General features: G+C 49.1%; 1 protein-coding gene across 1 annotated transcript in view; it reads left to right on the forward strand.

Annotated features, from left to right (window-relative positions):
- Positions 1–22,816, forward strand: part of Dpp6 (dipeptidyl peptidase like 6) — a 434,651-nt gene that overhangs the window by 375,036 nt on the left and 36,799 nt on the right. Inside the window, exons 15-17 of the mRNA XM_050119955.1 lie at positions 714–805; positions 2,549–2,596; positions 4,210–4,328. Coding sequence (XP_049975912.1) covers positions 714–805; positions 2,549–2,596; positions 4,210–4,328 — 259 coding nt within the window. The remainder of the gene's footprint in view (positions 1–713; positions 806–2,548; positions 2,597–4,209; positions 4,329–22,816) is intronic.

Here is a 22,816-nt window from a genome sequence, read left to right on the forward strand (position 1 = left end):
TGCCTGAGGCTGCACTGTTTTCCTGAATCCACAGACGTGTGTGTGCGCGCACACACACACACACACGGTCTGCAGCTCCAAGTGTTGGCCTCCATCACCTGACCTAGGCTCTATCCCCACCACACTGGCTCCCCAGAGTATATGCCATTCAGTACAGCAGTCCACAGTTATACCTCAGCATCCCAGCTGATAATTTGAATGCTGCCTGCACCTGGTACCATGATGGCAGGTCTGAGTGACTAGTGCACAGAGCTCTGGGAGACACCTGAGAAGTACGCTAGCTGAGGAGTCAGCCAGTCCCTGTGGCACCTGGACCCCAGCAAGAATGACAGAGATGATCCGAAGAACTACACTGAGGTCATCCCTCCCAGCTCCTTCCTGGTTTTGCCTCATTTCATCCTTTCCCCTACACTCTCTTTCCACCATCCTGGGCCCTAACACAAACATTAAATTCACAAGTACATGTGTATCTGTAGAACGTGGGATGTGGTACCAGGGACAAACCCTGCAGAGGGACCAAGTAATACTGCCATCAGTGACACTCAGACCAGGGAGTGGGCATCAGAGTCATCACAGACAATGCTGAATTCAAGCCAAGCCACACAAAAGAGAAGTAGGAAGGGGTTAGATATGGCCTCATCCTGACAGGCTCCAGAGTGAGGCACCAAAGCTGTAGCCCAGCATCTCCTCCTAACATCTTGTCTGTATTTCAGCCTAACAGCAGCAATGACAACATCCAATCCATCACCTCTGGGGACTGGGATGTGACCAAGATCCTGTCCTATGATGAGAAGAGGAACAAGATGTGAGTGGGAACTGGGGACTGGGTCCCAGGAGCTGTCTCTTACTGCTAGCAGATGCACTTGTTTTTAGTCAGATGTACTGGAAGAAGAAAAAGCACAACTCAGGAGGCCTCCTCTGCCCCCTAGATCATAGCACTCACCCTTGCTTCATTGTGAACCCAGGTACTGTCTCAGCCAACTGCCAAAGCTACAAGGCATGGTGACAAAAGGAAGCTTGTACACACCAGTGAGGCGACATGAATTCACAGAGATAGCCGTGCTGTATCAACTGTTTACTGAGTCCCTGTAGACCTGGGCACAGGCTGAGAGCATGCCCAGCATGCTCTCACTATTATGGTGGTTGTTAGGATAGGTATGCTTGCCCATTTAAAGACAAACTAACACATGTGCTGGGAAGCTGGTTCCATTGTTAAAGTGCTTGCTGTGTAAGCATGAAGACCTGAGTTCAATCCCCAGGACCCACATAAAAAGCCAGGCATGGTGGCATGTGCTTGTAATCCCAGTGCTGGGAAGGTGGGGTGCTGGAGCTCACTGGTCAACAAGTCTCACGTAATCAGTAAGCCAAGTGCCAATGTGAAATCCTGTCTCAAAACCAGGCTGGGCATTGGTTGCGCATGCCTTTAATCCCAGCACTCGGGAGGCAGAGGCAGATGAATCCCTGTGAGTTCGAAGCCAACCTGGTCTACAAGAGCTAGTTTCAGGACAGCCAGGACTGTTACACAGGAAAACCCTGTCTTGAAAAAACAAGAAAGAAAAGAAAGAAAGAAAGAAAGAAAGGAAGGAAGGAAGGAAGGAAGGAAGGAAGGAAGGAAGGAAGGAAAGAAAGAAAGAAAGAAAGAAAGAAAGAAAGAAAGAAAGAAAGAAAGAAAAAGAAAACCAGATGGACAGATCCTGAGAAATGATACCCAAGGTCAGTCCATGGCCTCTGCAAGCAAGCGCACACACATGCACCTGTATATACATATACTTGCATGCACACATGCATGCACCTATGTGCACATACACACATAAAATAAAAATAAATACCAAAGTGAAAAGACATTAAGCTGCTTTCTCTGTCTTATTCAGTGGCTGACAGAGGGGAGCTGGGCTTTACTGTGTAGGAGTCCAGGCCCAGTCCCATACCTGATGCCTCTTGGCCTCGCTGCTCACTCGGGGGTCACTCTCAGGCTTAGGAGAAAACCAGAAGACATGCATTTCCCAGACAAGTTTTTATTGGGTCGTATAAAGTCTTCTCTAGTCCTTGCCCATCAGGAGGTTTCTAATCTGTAGGAAAGGAAGACGGCATGTCACATCTAGGTGTGTACTGACCCATGGTCACACCTAGGTGTGTACTGACCCCATGTTCACATTTAGTTGAGTATTGACCCATGTTCACATCTAGGTGTGTACTGACCCCATGGTCACTTCTAGGTGTGTACTGACCCCATGTTCACACCTAGGTGTGTACTGACCCATGGTCACATCTGTTTGTATACTGCCGCTGCCCTCACTGCTGCACAGAACCAAGAGCTTTGGGACCAGGGCCAGGACAGGAGGTACCTGATGCTGACAGCGTGTCCCTCTGCCTGTAGCATCTGGTTTTCCCCTGCTGTGATCATGAGTGTGCCCAGACCTAATGTGAGCATTGCTTTTATGTGGGCCACAGTCCCTGAGAGACACTGTGAAGGTGCCAGGGTAGGGCTTGTGGCCTGCACATGTGTCCTGAGGCAAGCTAACTGTGTATACCTTTCCCATCTCCACAGCTATTTCCTGAGCACAGAGGATCTGCCGCGGAGACGACAGCTCTACAGGTAACTGACTCCCAGGCCGGCAGAGGCCTGCTGGCTGCACTGCCCACAGCTCTGCTGCAGATAGGAGACAGCAAGGGCAGCTGAGTAACTAGAAGGTGTGGAGAGAAGCCACCCAACCCAAGGCCTCAAGTCCTATTTCTGCTTTGGCCAAATTGGTACACACACACACACACTTCTTTTCTCCTCTTGAAGGACTCTGCCTGTCTTGCCCTATATTCAAGTGTTACCTTGGCAGATTGTCCCCATCAGTGTGTTTTGAGGACAGCTGCATCTGGGACTCGACCAGTGGCTGAGTAGAAAGGAGGCTGGCTTTGCCATCTCCCCCCACGCCCAAGTTCCACGACCTCAAATGATGTAGAAACTGGATAAACAAGCTTGGAACCCAGAAAGAGACCAAATCTAAGGTCACCGTCTCAGCAGTTCATCCTGTTGACCCCCTTACTGATCTCACGGGAGAGGGAAACTTGATTTTTGTTAGTTTGGGGGAGAGGAGAAGGAACAATGGGTGTTTCTAGACACTTTAACTAGGAGAGCTGCAGCTGGCTGCTTTCTTAGTATACAATGATCACTGGAAGGGGCATCAGGCAGTATGAACCAGAGACGCTAGAGAAGTCCCCAGCGCACAGAGGTCTCCCCTCCAGCCAGTGGGCTCCATGCTGAGTTTAAAGCTGACATGCGTGGCCAGAGCCCTGCGATCATGGACCTGCTTTTCTCTGTAGACTTCACCACTATGGGCCTACTGTGGTCATGAAAGTCAGGCTACCCCCTTTATAAAAAGCAGGAAGGCAGCCTGCTGCCCCTTCCCTGGGACCTGTAGCATCTGTCTCCTATGACACCTTCAGTCACAGGAGGTGCAGCTCCACCTTGAAAGATATGCTTAGAGAGGAACGTTTCGATCTAGATGAAACCTGAGTGTGGTGGTCCCAGGTGGCATCTTCAGTTGCTCTCTCACTCCCGTCATTCCCAAGCAAGAAGCAACATCTCCACCCTTCCGCTGTCAGGAGAACTGTGTTCTGGAAGCAATCAGTACTAGTCCCTTGACGTTCATAGAGCTCCTTCCCATTGCTCTTGGCACTCAAGGAATGTGGGAGTCAAAACTGCTCCCGAATTGCCACTCACATGGGTGGAAAGTTCTCTATAATTATGCCCAAGACCACTGTAAGCACCGAAGATTGATTATTCAAAGTGATGGCTCTCACGACTTCCTTAGGTGAAGCACCCACGGCACCGTCAGGTGAGGGTACCCGTGACAGCACCAGTTGATAGTAACCATGACCACCACCAGATGACGATGGTAGCCTTGACCATGTGATAGTACCCATAACCAGACTGGGCAGTGGCATTCATAACTGTAGTCCCTACACCTTGGTCACACCTAGCCTGCAGTTTCACTGGTGGTCAAATAGTTGCCATCCGGGACTGGAAGGACTGAGAGGTCTCCAGAGTCTGTGAGTTAGGAAGGCTCCTTGGACGTGGAGTTAGGTATCCACAGGATGCTGATGGGAGTAAAGCGTAAGGGATTAGCAGCAGGAGTTACGGGGTAGCCTCGGAGGAGAGGTCCCTGCTAGTGCTCATTCCCTGCCTCGGTTCTCACTGGCCCTTTGTTCTTCCAGCGCCAACACAGTCGATGACTTCAACAGGCAGTGTCTGTCCTGCGACCTCGTGGAGAACTGCACCTACTTCAGCGCAACCTTCAGCCATAACATGGACTTCTTCTTGCTCAAGTGCGAAGGTGAGTGGTCATCACCTCACACCCGTCTCAGGTGGATGCTGAGGTCTGCAGGCAGGAGCACAGATGGGTGTGATGGGAACATGGTGGAATGGGGGACCAGGGGCACTACTCATGAGGCAGGACCACATTCACTACATTCCCTGCAAAGACTAAAGCTCATGGGGGTGGGGGGGTCTCTGTATTGACCTACATCACACCTCCCATTGTCCATAAAAGAACAGTAAGCTCTGAGCTACTTGGGGTACCTAGCACATAACTGTGCCTGCGTTGTCTATAAAAATGAAAAAACAGTCCCAAGATCTAGCTTTCCAATATTGAGGTTTGGTTTATACAGAGAGCCACAGAAATATACAATGCAAGTTCTTAAAGCCCAATTTGTTGATCCCAAGCACACAAGTGATCGTGTGTGTGTATGCACCTGTATGCACATGTGTACTGTGATGCACAGGTAGAGGTCAGAGAACAACTTTAAGGAGTTGATTCTCTCCTTCCACCATGTGAGTTCTAGGAGTAGGACTCGAGTTGTCGGGCTAATGGCAAGCACTTTTGTCTGCTGAGCTATCTCACTGGCCCGTGTGCAAGTGTGGTTTTTTTTTAATCCCACCAACCAGAATATTGAACAAGTAACTTCAGAAAATGTTTTTGCATCTTGTTCTTGTCTGTTGGAATGATTGTAAGAAGGTACGAAATAAATGTGGTCTTACACAAAGAAGTCTCAGAGAACTAGACCTATTGCAATCCCTTCAAGAGTGGGTACATGCGCTAAAGGAGGGGGCTGAGATCAAGAGCAGGCCCCTCTCTTTCTAAAGTGGCAGTCCTGGCAGTCACAGGTAGAGGGGATGATTTTGTGTGGTAGTGTCTTACATAGCCTGCTGGCTCCTGCGTAGCTCAGAAACATGTGAAAAGCTGAGGCCCCCGATGCTCTTCCAAGATGAAGGTGATCCTGGTACAGGCTTTCTAAAGCACATTATCCCCTGAAGCCTCCTTGGCCAAGCTCCCAACTCCTGGGCTTCTCAGACAGGTGCCTACAATAGGAGCTCAGTTTCCCATCTCTGTTGATGACTGAGGGTGTCCAGACTGTGGTACTACAGTGTGTGCTAACAGTTTCTAGTCCTGAGCAAGTCCAGTTCCAACTTAAGGGGGTTGATGCCCACCTCATGAATTTGTCCCCTATGAGAGTCTAGTTACCAAAAGCAAATGAGTGGAACTAGAAAAAAAAATCATCCTGAGTGAGGTAATCCAGACCCAGAAAGAGAAATATGGCATTAGTTCACTTCTGAGTGGATATTAGCTGCTAAGTCAATGATAATCACTACAGTTTTGTCCAAAGGCAAATGGTAGTTTGTAAAAGTAAAGGAGGAAACCCCATGTTAGGATGAAGTGGTGAGGTGTTTCATTTTAGTTGGGCATGTTAGTTATGTGAGCCAAATGGGACTTTTGATTGCTGGACTTCAAAATTTTGGTAGCTGGACGTTGGTGGTCAGCCTCTGGAGGAAAAAGTGGCAAAATAAGGGAATAGACCTTGGTGTCAGATACAGAATAAGGAACCAATGGGTACAAATAGATCTCATTAAAGAAAGGGAAATAGGCTGGGTGATGGTGGCATGCCTTTAATCCCAGCGCACAGAGCCAGAGGCAGGAGGATCTCTGAGTTTGAGGCCAGCTTGGTCTACAGAGTGAGTTTCTAAAATAAGGTGGAAAGTGATTGAAGATGGCCACCAATGTCAACCTCTGGCTTCCAGTTATGCAACATACTTATACATGTGAGCACAACACATATTCTAATAATGATAATAATAATAATTAATAAAAAAGAAAGTACTAAAACAAAGATCAGAAGACCAGCCCCACTTGGAGAGAAGTAGCTGGACATAGGACTGAAGATGAATCCAGGCTCAGTGAACACATATATCATGAGGACTCCATTGGAGATGTCGTGGGGATTGACTTGTGATGTCTGCCACATACCATGATGAGGGAGGAGCTGGCAGCCACCGGGCCTATGTCTATCACACCTGGGATGTTCAGTCCCTGAGAACAAATGGACACCCCCTTTACAAAGTAAGCTTCGCGTTCCAGTTCATCGGGGATTGCAGCGGCAAGCTGCACCCTAACCCACTCCTACTGCCGAGTGAGGCAAGGCAGGCTATGGTTACAGACCTAAACCCCTAAGGCATCATGGTCCCTTGAGATGAGAAAGCAGTATGCCAGGAAGAGGCAGACATGAAGGCTGCTGCCTAACGGACTAGGCATGACGAGCCTAGACATCCCCTGAGGGCTTCTGATTCTAGTCCCCTCTGTCTGCTACGCGGCTTTTGGGTTAGGCAGCGAACATCCTCCAAGGTGACTCATTATGTTGCACTTTGGATATCGAATGATCCCCAAGGTCCTATACTAAAGGCATGCTTAGCGACCTGTAGAACTGTGGGGAGGTGGACCTTTAGGAGTGTGGACTAAAGGAAGAAGTTAGGTCATTGAGGGAATGCCCTTGAAAGGGACACTAGAGCCCTGGAACCATCCTGTCTCCCTTTCACTTCCTAGGTCGCTATGAGCTAATAAACTGTGATCTGATGCCTTTCTACCTTGATGCTCAGGCTTCCCGTAGGCTCTGATACAAGGGAGCCAAGCAGCCGTGAACTGAAATCTGGGGCCATGACCTAAATAAGCCTCTCTTCTTTACAATCTAGAGTTTGGGCACAGCAACCAGCACCCTGCTCTGTGCTAAATCAGCAGTGTAAGCAGGAGTACCCGATTATCTGAGTCGCCCCAGAGCTGTGAAAATAATAAGTAGCCTGTGTCTTCATTGATAACGGTGTACCATCATTTTCAGATGTAGAATGGTATCAGCTCCCAGAACAGAGTTAAAAACAAATGGTTGGAATGGCAAAATGGCTAGGTAGGCAAAGGCACTTGCCGCCAAACCTGAAAACTGAGTTCTTTCCCTGGAATGTATATAATTGGTGGGAAGAGAGAACCACCTGCCTTCCCCCACCTTCCACATGCATGCTGTGACATGCATGTACCCACGTACATACATATATCTGCACACAAACTAAAGCAGCGTTCAGAAATCATTTGATAAACATGAATGCCTTGCTTCTGTAAGCTGCCTTGTCCTCTGGACGACTCTCACGCTGAGTTTCTGAGGCATTAACCTTGGCTGCCCTTTTTAATGTTGAATTTGTCCGTGTGGATGTTTAAAACCAGGCTTGAGGCTCCTTGGAGCATTGCTAGTGGGTTCGTGAGAACATCTGCTCGCTCTCTCAAACATTTGGAGAATTCCCTGTGAGGCTGTGTATACAAAGAGTAGGGAGGGGAATCCTGAGGCAGGCTGTGTCCTCAGTGGAAGTTCCATGAATAGTTCAGATTGTCTCCCTCAACCATAGTGGAAGCCCAGCCCCCAAACACACCCAGTAAGACCATGCTACTCCTCGGTGACCATGAAGCAGATGTTACTCAGCATCCTGCTGGTACCTTCCCCACTACTGGACCAGTGTGGTGCTCTGGCCCTTGGTGGCTGTATACCTGCCCGCAGGATGAGAGGGTGTGTTCTACCTGTCTAACCTGAACCGTCCATTGAAAGCAGTGCCATTCTGTCTGAGAGCAGCGCCTTTAAAATGCGCCCATTCCTCTCCTTTCCAGACTGCTTGCTGTGGTAGGAAAGGCTTTGTTGCCAATCACTTGGCCGTGGGATCTCTGCCAGACTTTGCTCGTGGTTGGGCGACTACAGTGTGTTTCACACTATGCATTTCCATGCGAGATGGCTTCCCCAGAGCCATGTTTCCCTTCTCTGGGTATTTCCAGAAGGAATAGAGAAATGAAAGATCAATAGTGTCCCTGAACCACTAGGGGGAAGGGAGCACAAACCTCAGGTGATGCTTTTGATGGTGAATATGAATGGGTAGCACAGAACGAGAAAGCCGGGGCCAGGTATATGTGGTACCCTTGGTTAGAGAGGCGGCTGTGAGGAACAGAGCACGTGCTTAACTTCCAGAATGTGAGTTCTGAAACACCAGAAAAGGTAGAGGTGGCCAAGGCCAGGCAGGAGCGAGAGCTGACCGTGAGTCATGGGGTTAGGAGTTATAAGGATCCCACCCCGATCTCCAAGCCGCCACCCCCCACAGTGCTCACACACTTCAGGAGACCTGGCCATGGAGCCTTTAGAGTGGACCGTGAGCCCAAGCAGAAGGGAACTTTGTTCAGGCTACCACCACTGTGAGTGACAGCCCACCTCATCATCTCCACCCCCGGGGCCCTGACACCAGCATCTTCAGCGACCAGTGTGAGTACAAAGACCCGGACATGAGAGTGCTAAGGACCAGCAATGCTTATGAGAACGGGGTGCAAGGCCTTATTAGCATGAGGGAAGAGTACCCCAGGCAGAGGAGTTGAAACTCACCTCCACCAGTTACAGGAAGGCTGACTGCAGCCATCCCCAGATCCCAGAAAGTACCATCTTGTTGACCAGAGAGCAGGCATTGGGGAAATGTAATCAGCTGTTGGAGCCTAACACCTTTACCAGAGTGACTGAAGTTCAAAAGGCGCACCAAATAGACTGACTAGGCTCAGTGATCCCCAGTTTCCTGGGGGAAACCCGAGGTATTGTTGAATGTACATCAGCAAAGGCCTGTACTGCAGCCCAGGGTGCTCTCAAACTCCTCATCCTCCTGCTTCAGCCTCCAAAGTGCTAAGATCCCAGATTTCACCACACTGGGAGATGTCTGCTCTGAGACCATCCCACACACCCTAAAATCTTCTCCTTTGGGAATAATGAGGACCAGAGAAGCGCCAAACGGGGCCAGAGAGCAGGCAGCTTGTGGGTTTCCAGAGGCACACACAACTTGACAAAGTTGAAAATTACAAGAACACAAGAGCTGAGGCTCACAGAATCGAGACATGTAAAGTGTTTGTAGAGACTGGGAGAAGACAGGGCAGAGAATGAACCAAGGCTTAATGGGGAGATGCCCGGGCACTGGAAAAAGAAAATGCCAGCTGAACATGGCTGGAAGAACAGTAGGCTGGGCATGATGGTGCAGCTGGGGTCCCACACTGGGATCAGGAGCTCCAGGACAACTTCAGGTGTGTGGGGAGTCCGAGGCCAGCCTACACACATCTTACTGATCTTGGAAGATAAGCAGGCTTGAGCTCTGTTTGGTACTTGGAGGGGACAACCCTGTATCATAAAAACAAGAAAAAACAGAGACGGGGAGGAGAGGGAGAAGGAGAGAGAGAGAGAGAGAGAGAGAGAGAGAGAGAGAGAGAGAGAGAGAGAGAGAGAGAGAGAGGAGAGGGAGAGAGAGAAAATCACCCAGTAGTTTAAATCCTCGAGGACCTAGATTTGCTCCCAGCACCCACATCAAGGCTCACAACCATCCATAACTCCAGTCCCAGGAGATCTGATGGCATCTTCTAACCTCGACAGGCACTAGACATGTACATGGTGCACACACATACATGCATGCAAAGCACTCATAAATATATAACAAATTTTTGATGGATAGAAAACATATGACTTATCAATTAGGGCTTGGTGATAAAAACTGCAGCCTTTTATTAACCAGCTTCAGCATGCATGAAACTCTGCCAGACCACAGAAGTGCTCTGTCCCGAGTCATCGATGGACTAAGTGCCCAGAGACGTAGTAATGCCTATAACACATCACTGACCTTTTTGTCAGCCCTCACTGTCACATAAAACCTCTGAGACACAGCTCCTGAGTCTTCTCAGCCACAATGCCTGTCTCCTTCCTCAGGGCTCCAGAAGTATTGTTTGCCCTCAGAGGCAGGGCCTGTCTCCCAGGCCTCTGCCCAGCAGCCTTTCTGTATTCAGGCCGCTATAACGAAATCCTGTAAATCAGGTAGCCTCCTACCACTGAAAGTGTTCTCAAGCCGTGGAGGCTGCCTGTCAAACATCAAGGCAGAATGACAGTTTGCTTAGAGTTACCTCACGACCTCCTCAAAGACTCTACCTTTGAGGGAGAGGGGGGTTTGCAATGCTTCTCTTTTTGAGTGTACATGAATGTTCAATCAGTGCCTCATCATGGAATGGTGGAGTAAGTTGGCTATTTGCTGACTTGATTCCCAAGCATCACAGTTTTCCAGTGGGGCTCCCAAGACTGTGCCAGCCCCCTGCAGACACAGGAAACATGCACATCCTCATCTTTGCTGATAGACACCCACCTGGCACCTCTTAAAGCACGCCTCACTCTCTCCACCCTTCACCCTGATTCACCTTCCCACCCAGCGTGTGCCCCCTGGCCTAGGTACTTCGGTTAGTGTTTTTGAACACCCATCCTCCCCATTCATGCGTAGGTCTGGCACATGTCAGGTCTCATTCCATCTCCAGCTTCAGTTCAGCATTGAGAGCCATACCCTGTGCACTAGAACATTCCGTCAGTGGACTTCTGAGTGACAGGGAACAGTATAGTCCTAGTTCAATGTCATAGTTGTAGGGGACTGGAACGATGGCCTACCTGTTGAGAGCATGTATTGCTTGCAGAAGACCCAGCTTCAGTGCCCAGCACCCATGTTGAGTGGCTCACAATCATCTGTAACTGCAGATCCTTGGAATCTGGCGTCTTCTTCTGGCTCCAAAGAGAACTGCACTCAAGTGCACATCCACACACACACACTGATACACATGATGAAAAATAAATACAAAAACTTTTTATAAATCACAGTTGTGCCCTAGGACTTCCTAGAAACGAGGCCAGTTCATATGCCACTGGGAGGGAGAGAGTACTGTGAAATCTGCCCCTCATGATGTGATGATAAAATGGTCTATAAAATATTGTTATTTAGTCATTAAAACACACTTACAAGATGTAGAATGATGGACCCTGTTCTGAGTGAGTCATACAGATGGCTGTAGGCCTCTGGGCATGCTTGGGCACTGCTGCTCATCCTGGCTTGTCGATCCAGGTTTGGAGAACTGCATTCCACTCAACTTGATGAGGCCCTTGGAGCGATGCCATCACTGTGTGCCGTACATAGGTGTCATGCACGTGATGACCACTGATGTGCAAGGCTCCTGTACCTGATGTACCAGGGCTCATCGCCAGAAGCAGACACCAGTGACCGGAATGCTTCAGAGGATCCCTCTGGACCTTTTTATGAGAGTCAGAATCCTTACCATGCAGGAGTCTATAATGGCCTCTTCCCTGGCTGCCGCGATAGCGCACTATAGGGTCCATCTCAGGGTCCACACAGGTTCTTCCTCCAGGCATCGCTGCCTCTGGCCTCAGGCTCCAGTGTTTGTTTTAATCATGAGAAACTAAATGCATCCAAGTAGATTCTGAATATTGTTCAAAACCTGCCCATCTATGAGTTCAGATTTATTGGGTAAATTTCACTCAACTGTTGCCAGGCACCCAAGACGGTACCAAGTTCATCTTCCTCTGCTAGTGGCTGACCTGACAAAATCTAGGATCGCCTGGGATATGGGCCTTCAGGCATGTCTGTGAGCTTGCTTGTGAGGGACTGTCTTGATTGCATTAATTGCTATGGGAAAACCCACCCACGGTGGGTGACACTATGTCCGGGCTGGGATTCTGGACTGTGCAAACGGAGAGAGGGAACTGGGCAGCATCCAGCATCCACTGCTCTCTTTTCCTGACTGTGGATGTGATGGGACACCAGCTCCTTTAAGCTCCTGCCACTACTGCCATCTCACCTCGAGGCAGAATAAGCCCTTTCTCCCTTAAGCTGCAGTTGTCTGGATGTCATATCTCAGTAAACAAGGAAAGACGCTAAGGCAGTGATCACTGGGAAAGTTCACCTCTTGAAGTGGACAAGGAGGCAGTGCTCCCTCCCAGACCAAAGAGCTCTTGTCCCAGCGAACACTGCTGGTATGTCCTAGTCAACAGAGCATCTGCCAGCCTCTTCTGCCAGCATCCAGAAGTTGGTAGCTTTCTTTTTCTTAACTAGGTAACATTTTACCTTACAGCCTGTTACAGATGAATTTGTTCAGTGGGAGACATCCATTAGAGTCCTTTCTTTTTTAATGATTTATTTTATGTATATTGTTGTTTCACCTGCATGTAAGTCTGTGCATGTCAGATCTTGGAATTATAGACAGTTGTGAGCTTCCATGTGGGTGTTGGGAATTGAACCCAGGTCGTCTAAGAAGAAAAGTCAGTGTTCTTATCCACTGAGCCATCTCTCCAGTCCTGAGGTTTTCTTTTTAATGACAAGAAAGCTCGGGAGGATTAGGGAGTCACACAGTGACTGCCGTGCTTCCTGGAAATCAGAACCTCACGATCCGCTGCTTGGGTTGGCTGTTAGCTGACCTCTTGTCCCTCAGTTAGACAGGGACATGGCTGTATGGCCAGCTAGCTCAAGATGCTGGCATTTCTTCTCAGTGATTCGGTGCGTCTCTCACTTCATTATCCCAAATTAAAATCACTTGAAGTCATTGATCATGTGACCTTGCAAAGGCACATACCATCCAGCTGAAAATGTGAGGACCACTCAGTGGTGGGGGTGAGGGGGGCACCTCTGCAGCTGCACTGTTTCCCCTAAGCAGGCCATGACCTTCCCATCCCTCAGACATCCAGTGTTTGGCTGAGAAGCTTCTGTGTGTGGTCAGTGAACACAGTGCTGGAATGGGGGGTGGCACACCACCACTGCCTCTGACGGGCTGAAGGGGTGAGAAGAGGACACTTAAAAAAAAACTGGCATTCCATACTATGGATGCTGTGAATCTTCTACTACATCAGGGTACTCTACTGCTGCATCCCGCAAAGCCTGCTAAAGCCAAGCAACTCCGTGTGCCTCAGGGCTGCTGACACACTTAGGCCTGAATCCACAGGGGTGGAATGGCTTGGAGGCCATCTATCTCTGCAAGGTCATTGCTCACCTTCTCTCTCCCCAGCAACCAAAGCACACACACACCCATGTCACAGATGAAAGAGTCAGGCCCGTGGCACCAGCGGGCGGGGCAAGAGCCTGGTCTTCCAAGCCCTAAGCATGTCAGAGGCCCACAAGTGCAGGAAGTGGAAAGGAATTTCCTAAATCTCTTACAGATCTCCTTGTGGAAGCCCTGGGTACAACCAGACACAAGAGGGCACTGCAGCCCTGCACATTGGTCTCCACAGGCTTCGCCTACTGGGGCTTATGTGGTTCCTATTTCCTAGTGTCAGGATTTCCCAGTGTCTGACTTCCTGGGGGCCACGGGAGAACTGAGCCCTGGCTTAGATAAGGCCTCCTGTGGTACCCTCTGTCAGGCAGATGTTGAATTTGACGTCAGACACATGAAGATGAAACAGAGGGAGGCCCTGCCCTCGGAAGCCCAGAGTCTAGGATAAGAAAAAGTGGGGGAACCTTAAATGAAGGATGGCTGGCTGCAGGTTACCAACATGTCCCTACAGAGCCTCAGCTCCAGTCGGGCTCTCTCTCTCTCATGGTGGGGCTGTGAGGGTCTGTGAACAGTTCAGAAGGATGAAGGGCATGGGGGACTATACAATGTGGCACAGTCTGGGAAAAAAAAACCCACAAGCACTTGTTTTAACTGTCAGTCTTACATAAAGTAGAATCATGTTGAAGAAGAGTCTCAGTAGGGGATTGTCTAGACCAGGTTGGCCTGTGGGTACGTCTGAGAGGGGTTTTCTTAACTGGGTTGCTTAGGGTAGGAAGACCATCCTGAATGTGGGCGGCACCATTTCATGGGCTGGACCCTGGACTGGATGAGAAGCAGAGCGTAGGATGAGCTGGGTACAAGCATGCGGACATTTATTCTTTACTGGCAGCTGTCATGTGACCAGATGCTTTCCAAGGACCATGGGGATATTCAGATACACAGTTCTCTGTTAGATCACCAACAATGGTTCAAAACACAGGAAATAAAGAGACAGGGAAACACTAGCCTGGCCGGGCAAACCCTTGCCTGCCCACCCTCAGACATGCCGTGCCACAAGCAGAGGTGCCCTGTGACAACAAAGGGTTGGGAGGGAGGTTATGCAAGACAGGGAATGCTGGCCCCCACCAGAAGGATTCCCACGGGCCACCAGGGGTACAGTCCTGCAGATGCTGTGACCTTGGCCTGCAGACTGTGGGCACACCCCTCCAGGCCCTTCCCAGACATCTGAAACGCCACTCTGACTTGAGGCCTGCTGAAAGGAACTTGTGGTAAGGCAGCCACCGCTCTAGAAACACCTCCCTGGCTCTGCTGAAGAGGCTTTCCCTGAAGCGTGTCACCGGGCCTCAGTGCCCACCCTCCCTGCCTCACCTGTCTCTGCAAGTTGAGTGCTGCAAGGAGATGTAACTGTGGCCTTGCTCATAGGCTGGCTGTTCCGTTCTAACAATTCTGATACGAGAACGGCTCTTACAATCTCTCTAAGAATTAGTGACCCATCTTACAGCTGGAAATGCCTTTGTACTGGTCACCCCATGTGCCTGTCAGTGCAGCTGGAGGTGGGCACAATTTCCATAACTTGTAAGGGTGTTGACTTTCCAGCAGAGGGCAGCGTCATGATAACATGAGGCACACAGTGACCTTCTAGAAGGCTTCTCCTGACCCTTTAGCTCTATTCTGACCCACAAAGCCTACTGTACCCAATTTCTCGGTGCCGCTCCCAGAACCACCTCTGGCCTGGAGCCTCGCCTTTGGTTCCCCTTGCCTAGAGGAGCCCCTGGTGGGAGCGAGGCAGCCTGTGGCTGACTCCTGATACACCCACCCTCAGCCGGCATGGGGAGCTGAACCACCAGACAACTGTAGTGTGCTGTGGAGAAGCTGGTGTTTCCAAGAGAACATCTGTTCTGTCACACTTTAGCAACAAGGCAATTAATTACAGTTGTCACTGTGTGTTCGGACCACTCGGCTGCTTCCTCTCTGTGGAGCGCTCGCGTGTTGCTGTAAATACTTCATCGGCGGCGTTACACACTGTGACTTTTCTTTAAGTCATGCCTAAGCTCTCACTGAGGCGATCAAAATGGGGAGGAAATTGGGAAGCGGGGATTTTAATTGTAGATTTTAAAAAAAAAGGAAGGATAAATTTAAGGAACAAGGCCTAGGCCAGCATCAGTGTAGAACATACACACACGTGCAGCGACACACAGACACACAAGTGCAAACCTACACACTCAGACACGTGCATATCCTTGCTCTGCGTTCATAAAAACAGCAATGCTCATTTCTTCCTCTTTTCTCCCCAGTCTTGGTGAGGCTTCCATTTCCTTGGTTTGTTGGTTTCATGGGCACATGGGCACGTGGGGTTTGCATGTGTGTACGGATGTTTGCATGTATGTAAGCTCACTGAGCTAGGAAGTGCAGCTGGGGGGAATCCTGAGGTCTTCTTTAATCTATAATGAAGTACAGAGTCAAGGAGCTCTGCTGGCAGAAGCAGTATCTGAGCTGCTTGGATACAAACGCCACCGTGGCCCCTACAATTCTGCACCTCCGTTTATTCACAGACTATGAGTAGGAAGTACATGTAATTCCCACTTTGTGGGATCCCTTTAAGGAATAAGTGAGCTGCTACATGCAAAAGATCAGAATAGGGAGCGGCACACAGGACACACAAGAGTACATGGCGTAACAGGGTCAGTACGTGACATTATTATTACTGTTTCTGTGACCACAGGAAAAGGAGGCATAGTCAGAATCTTACAGAGGAGTTTGAAGAAAATATTGAGGACACTGTGGAGGGTCCACAAGATGAGAAGCGGGAAGGGAATTCTGGGTAGGAAATGAAGGTGCAAAGATGTGAAGCACACAACCCTGACTGGGAGAGAGAGCCATGTGGCCCCAGATTAGGGCTGGGAATGTCTCCTGTCTCACACTTAGATGCAGATACTATCTGTGAGCTATGGAGACAACCAGACCCTAATCAGTAGTGGGCCAAGTTGCAATTCCATGAGAAAGACAACAGGTGAGAGGATGTGACCATGGAAACGGGAGACTTTTAGCAGGTAAAAGAGAGAAGATGTACGGAAACCAGCATGTGGGAGAAAGAGAGTGAGTGTCAGCTGCCTTTGTTCAAGCATGCTCCACCTGCAGTGTGGGCTGCATGCAACCAAGGGAAAGTGTGGGTGTGGCTCCACACAGCATCAGAAACTCAAAACACTAGGGACTTCTTTTTCAAATTGTAACTTCGTGTGGTTTGTGAATGGGGACTTTGTAGCTGTCAATGTCATGTCAGAAGGGACATACCTAGGTGATGTGACTTGCTCTTGAGTGTGGGGTTTAGTTTTTCAGAGACTGCATCTTGTGCATCTGTGGCTGGCCTTAGGGAGGACCTTGAAGTCCCGACTCCATCTCCGGAGTGTGAAGATTACAGCCTTCTACCACCATGTTCTGTTTACATGGTGCTAGGAGCAAAACCCATGTGCGCTGGGAACGCACTCTGCCAGATACACCCCCAGTCCAATGATTTGCTTAATCTATTCCCTTTGAGGCTCAAAGAAAAAGCACAGGATTAAGGATCTGAAGTCATTTCTGCCAGTGCAAGGGATTCTGGAGACCAAGGCTTCCACCTTCCCTGCAACCAAATGTGTCCCTTGCTACTTCCATTGGGACACTTACCAGGTAGCCCATACAGGGTCCCAGTGACACACTAGAGGTGAGTGTAATGTTTTGGATAAAATGGCACAGTTCCCCGAGGGGTGGCAGGTCCACAGCCACAGCACACAATGGGCCACTGCCGATGGTTTAGGGCAGCGGCGGTAGAAGACCACCACAGGTAGCGAGGGGCAGCTGGTCCCACCACCCGAGGCCTCTGTGGGTCCCAGGCGGGTAGGAGACAGCGGGTAAGAGACCTTGCGGAGAAAGTGGATATAGTTTATTTAGTGGGTTATGGAAGGTTAGGGGAAAGGGGAGAGAAAGTGAGACGGGGAGAGGGGGAGGGGAGAGGCAGCAGCCACCTCTGCCGAAAAGAGGGACAGAGAGGAGGGAGAGAGAAGAGGGGAAGAGGGGGGAAAGGGAGAGAGAGAGAGAGAGAGAGAGAGAGAGAGAGAGAGAGAGAGAGAGCGAGCAGAAGTTACCTCTTCAGGAGAGAGACAGAAAGAAGGAGAGCACAGGCTGGGGGAGGCAGAATTTTAGCTTCCCTTGGTGGAAGAGGAGGGGTTGGGAGAGGGCGGGGATTGTCTCTTAAAGGGACAGTGTACACAGGTGACAGACCAGGCCAGCAGATAACAGTGAGAACCTAAATTTATCCATCAGAAAAGCACAATGAACATGAGGAGGAAGATGGGCAGAAACTTCAGAAATGATGTCCAGGAAGGTCCCTGAGACTGAGGCATAGGACTTGACCAGCTTCTGTGGGCTTGCCTTCTCCCACTTTCTGAAGCCACCTGTCCCGAGTTAAGGATTAAGTAGATCTAAGCGTAAAGACTCACCGGTCACCTATACTGGATGTGCAGCCTGAGCATCTCGCCTGTCATAAGTGGTTCATCCAAATGAGCACTGTCCTCTCAGGAAACTGAGCTCACATTCCCACAAGGAGGGAAGGTTTTCAAAGTCCGCTAAGCCCATCACCCTGCCCCAGGCTCAGGAGGAATGCACAGCCCTTTCCCCTTGAGCATGCTTGATGATTGACAGGGTTATCTGTGCATCCTGCCACAACCCTGTCGTTACCAAAGACAGACAGGATCTTGCATGGCATCTGGGCATGTGACAGGAAGTTGTGAGGCTAGTGAAGAGCCTCACCATGGTCACTAAAGTGACTCGGCCATGAGCATCATTTCCTAGAGAATACACACCTAGAGAATACCAGTGCATCAGCTGCTCCTTCATTTAACCAGACACCATCGATGGGTGATGTACTGTGGAGTTCCTGCACATTCTTTCATGGGAAGTACAATGTTTATAAATTGAAGCAGGATTTGTGGGCACACACCTTTAATCCCATTACTTGGGAGGTTGTAAATTTAAGAACAGTCTGGGCTGCAGGAAGACCCCATCTTCAGGATAATGATGATGATAATGATGATGATGATGACAATTATGATAATGTACTAGGTTGCTAAGTTCCCATAATGGCTGATGACATAAGACATAAATATATCATTTGGAATCCAATTAAAATGAAATTGTTTAGCTTGAAAATCACCAGTGAACTAGAACCAGAATGCGACAGGCCTGATACAAGCTATGATTGTTCAACAGTCAGGTTGATCCCAGGACCTTTGAGAGTGAGTCAGGACGAGCTTGTTGAAGGGGCTAGAGGCTCTGGTCCAGATTCCAGCCCTGGCATGTGAGAGGACAAATGAGACAGTGTGTGTGCACTGAACCACTGATCTTGTAGGTTTGCCTCATTTTACAAAACTAAAAACTAAGTTCCTGCCATCACACTCAGAATTCTGTATAACCCCTAAATATGTCACAGGGGGAAGGGGGCAGATGGTGCACACCTGAAATCCCAGCACATCGGAGTTGGAGGCAGAAAGATCAATAGTCCAAAGTCATCCTCAGCTCATAGTGAGTTCAAGGACAGCCTGGGCTATGTAAGACCCTTTCTCAGTAACAATGAATTAAATGTAAGTGTAAAATGTACCCTGGGGTGATGTGATAAAGCCGTGGTTTAGAGGAAGGTGACCCATGGGTCTGGAAGATCCCAGATGTAGACCAGATGCCTGGAGGAAAGGGTTGCGATCCCAGGCATCTGCCAGGGCCCCTCCCTTTTTAAAAAATTATTATTATTGTTTCAACCATTGGGAAGCTTTCTCTTCTTCCAATGCCTGTCATGTGCCCTAGACTCACACATAATTTCTGCTGCCAGTAGCCACATGTGATGAGAACGGTCAGCTCGGTGTAGCCTCTCCGTCATTCATGAGTGTGTAAAAACAGCCTACCCACTGCCGCAGCCCTCGCTGAACAGTGCCGTTCAGACTCTGCCTGCAAAACAGAATCACTTTCAAGTTCCCTGAACAGAAAATTGGATGGAAGCAAGACTAAACGCCGTGGGGCACAGGCAGAAGGGACTGGGTAGGGGGTGGGGTGGGACTAAATCCCAGGTTTGATGTCACCGATAACAAGGCTTCAAAATCAGACAGCAACAAAACCCTTCTGTAGTGTTGACTGGGAAATCCTGACTTAGGAACAAATATTTTAATTATCTGCTGTCGTTCGGGTAGCCTGCTCACTCCCCGTTTGTTAGGATGATCATATCACCTGGGTGTATACACTTTCTGCTCCAGCCATACATGATTCATGAGCTGGTAAATAAAGAGATCTGGAGTCTGGGCGCAGCAGGGCCCTTGCCAATTATCTCCACCGGCCAGAACCTGCCTCCCTTGCCTGCGTGCAGCTGATCTTTGAAAGCATTCATCAGCACAGGCAGCACGCATGGGGTCGCCTGGGATGGGAGAGTCTCTATTGTTTACATCCTCGGAGGCTGGCAGCGGTGGGAGTTATGTGTCAGAGCGTCTTCCCAGGGTGCAGGCGAGAGTGGGTGAGGAGGATGAATACTGTCTCTATGAGTGTATTTAATCTGATGGCTTTCCCCTACACTGTGTCCTTCTCAGTCCCTTCAGTTTTCATGTCTGGTTGTCACCTCTCCATCCTGCCAGACAGATGCAGACTCACACTCTAGACCAAATGGGACTGGAAGGCAGTCATATAACTCTGAATTTTACTTTAAATGGAATCCAAATATGTGACCATCTGTCCACCAGCTCCTATGATCTACCATCGTGTGGTGGTCATGCATCCATCTGTACACTATGATCTACCATCGTGTGGTAGCATACATCCATCTGTACACTATGATCTACCATAGTGTGGTGGTCACACATCCATCTACATACTATGACTACCATCGTGTGGTGGTCATACATCCATTTGCATATTTTCCCCTCCCAGAAGCAATACCAACTTGGAAGTCAGACATACATTTAGCTTTTGCTAAAATAAGTCCTGTCACTCACTTAAGATTTTGAAAGGTCATTTTTTTATATTCTTCTCTTCATAAACAATGCTTAGCAAATACAATTCATCTCCTGACATTGGTGGCAAACAGTACTTGTGTTTGTTTGAGCATTTATGTTCCTTACTTTTATAGCTTTATTTTTATTTTATGTGTGTAAATAAAAATTTATTTTGTTTTACATGTTCTGCCCTGAATGTGGGTGTGCATACAGTGCCCTCAGAGGCCAGAAGAGGGAGTCAGAACCCCTGAAACTGGAGTTATAGATAGCTGTAAGCCACCCTGTGGGTGCTAGTAATTGAACCAGGGTCCTCTGGAAGAGCAGCCAGTGCTCTTAACCATCTCTCCTGCCCCACCGTGTATTGCTCCAAGGAGCACTGGCCATAAGGCAGGCTGTTATTGAAGACTTCAGAAGTGTTGGAGCTGAAAGAATCGTAGACACATGCTCATTCCTGCGCACTATGCTTGTTGGCAGAGGAACTTGTAATGAAATACAGTTGTATGTTTTCACACATCCTCAGACTGGATGAGAATATATGCATACATAATAGTTATACATTATATATATGTATGTATGTATGTATGTATGTATGTATGTATGTATATGGCAGCAGAAGGATGAGCTAAGGAAGAGCAGAGTGCAGCCCCTCTTCCCCCACCTGCTTCCATCTTCCATTGAGAAGATGGAACCTTCAGCAGAGAATTGAGCCTCCTTTTCATTCTCTACTTTTGTGTGTGTATGTATGTGTGAATGGTGTGTGTGTGTGTGTGTGTGTGTGTGTGTGTGTGGTGGAGTGTGAATGATGTATATGTATGTATGTATGTGTGGAGGTGTGAATGGAGTGTGTGTGTATGAATGGTGTGTATGTATGTATGTATGTGTGTGTGTTAGTGTACCTGCACTACGTGTAATATGTATAGAGGCCCACTTTTGACATCAAATATCCTCCTCCATTCACCGTATATATTAAGGCAAGTTCTCTCACTTGAACCAGAGACTGCTAATTCAACTCATTTAGACAGCCAGCTTACTCCAGGGATCTCCTGTCTCAGCCTGCTGAGCGCTGGGCCTACAGGTGGGCTACCACTGCTGCCCTGGCATCGACATTGATGACAGGGAGTGCTTCAGCTACTGAGCCATGTCCCCCTGTAGACGCCGAGCCCACTTCTCTGCTCCGGTCATGTTTCCCCATTGTTTATATTCCAGAAACCATGAACTGTTAATGTTCGGCCAGATAAACCTCCAAAACTCCTGCCATTTGTGATGGTATGGACACACCAGGGGGACATTCTGTTCAGGAAAATGAGCCAAAGACAGAAAGATGCGCACACTTCCTGAGATGCGTAGGAGGGAGGAGAATGTTGGTGACCCGGAGCTTTGGGAGGGAGGCAGGAAGTGCTTATCAAAGGATACAAAATTTCCCCTAGACAGACCAGAGATATAAACTTAAGCGGCCTGCCATTCCACCATGACACCTCTGAAAACCAAGAGGAAAAATGTGCCTTCTGTATCTTTACTTAGCACACCTCAAGAGCATGTGCCTTGTACAGTCTTCTGTGTGCTCTGGGTCCCATTTTAATTGCCCAGTTGCTAATTTAAGACCACCTTGAAAGTTAGCGCCTTGTCTCATGGCTGTAGGCATTTCTCTTGTGCCAGCACGCTGCCAGCACGGGGGGGGGGGGGGGGGGGGGGGGGGGAGGGGGGGGGGGGGGGGGGGGGGGGGGGGGGGGGGGGGGGGGGGGTAGGTAGCAAATATGCTGGCTGAGCTGCAACTTTCAGAAGGGAAGCTCTTTTGACCCCACCCAGACAGAAAGATGCATACAGCGCGCCCCCACCGGGCACAGTTCTATGCCCCTCCCACTCTTTACCCCGGAAGGGCAGTGGGCAGTGCATATGCAATGCCTGCTATACAGATGCACGGCTAACGAATGGCCCGCTAAGTGCTATCCTGGCCATGACATAGCAAGGTGGAAACTTTAAATTAGGCCGATTAAAGGTCTCTTGAGAGCAGTCTCTGTGCCCTGATTTTGGTAATTTAGGTTACCGTGGCTCTGTACCTCTGATTCGCAATAGCTGCCACCAGTCACTGTCTTCAACTGAGAGCCATGTTACAGTGGGGCCATTGTCAGCATGACTTTAACATCGCAAACGTCTTAGTCAAGTGGACTGCTCGTCAAACTGTACCAAAGAAGACACTGGTCAAGTGTGAAGGCCACCCAAAGGACCCTTCTGTCCCCAGCCCCTGCAGAGTCCTGACCCTTGTCCATCACTTTCTATTGCTGTCATGAAACTGGAGGGAACAACTCTGGAGAGGAAGGGCTCCTTGTGGGCTGTGGTTTCAGCTCATGGTTCCTTGGTTTCATTGTTTCTGGGCCATGCTCTGGCCTCAGTGGGGCGTGTGTGGTGGACCAGATTGGCTCACCTTCTGGTAGATAAGAGAACGGGAGGGAGGGGAAGAGAGGGCAAGAGAGAGTAAAAGAGGAGGACAAGTCTGATGTTCTACTAAGATTTGGTGATGTCTATAGGCATACATACAAGTATTTTTGTGTTATTTTTTTCTGTGCATTTAAAATATTGGGGCTTCAGAGAGGCTCAGTGGTTAAGAGCACTGGCTGCTCTTCCAGAGGA

The sequence above is a fragment of the Alexandromys fortis genome, unplaced genomic scaffold (genome assembly GCF_014885135.2).
Source record: "Alexandromys fortis isolate MF-2015 unplaced genomic scaffold, M_Fortis_MF-2015_v1.1 scaffold_177, whole genome shotgun sequence".
In the NCBI taxonomy this organism is placed as follows: domain Eukaryota; kingdom Metazoa; phylum Chordata; class Mammalia; order Rodentia; family Cricetidae; genus Alexandromys; species Alexandromys fortis.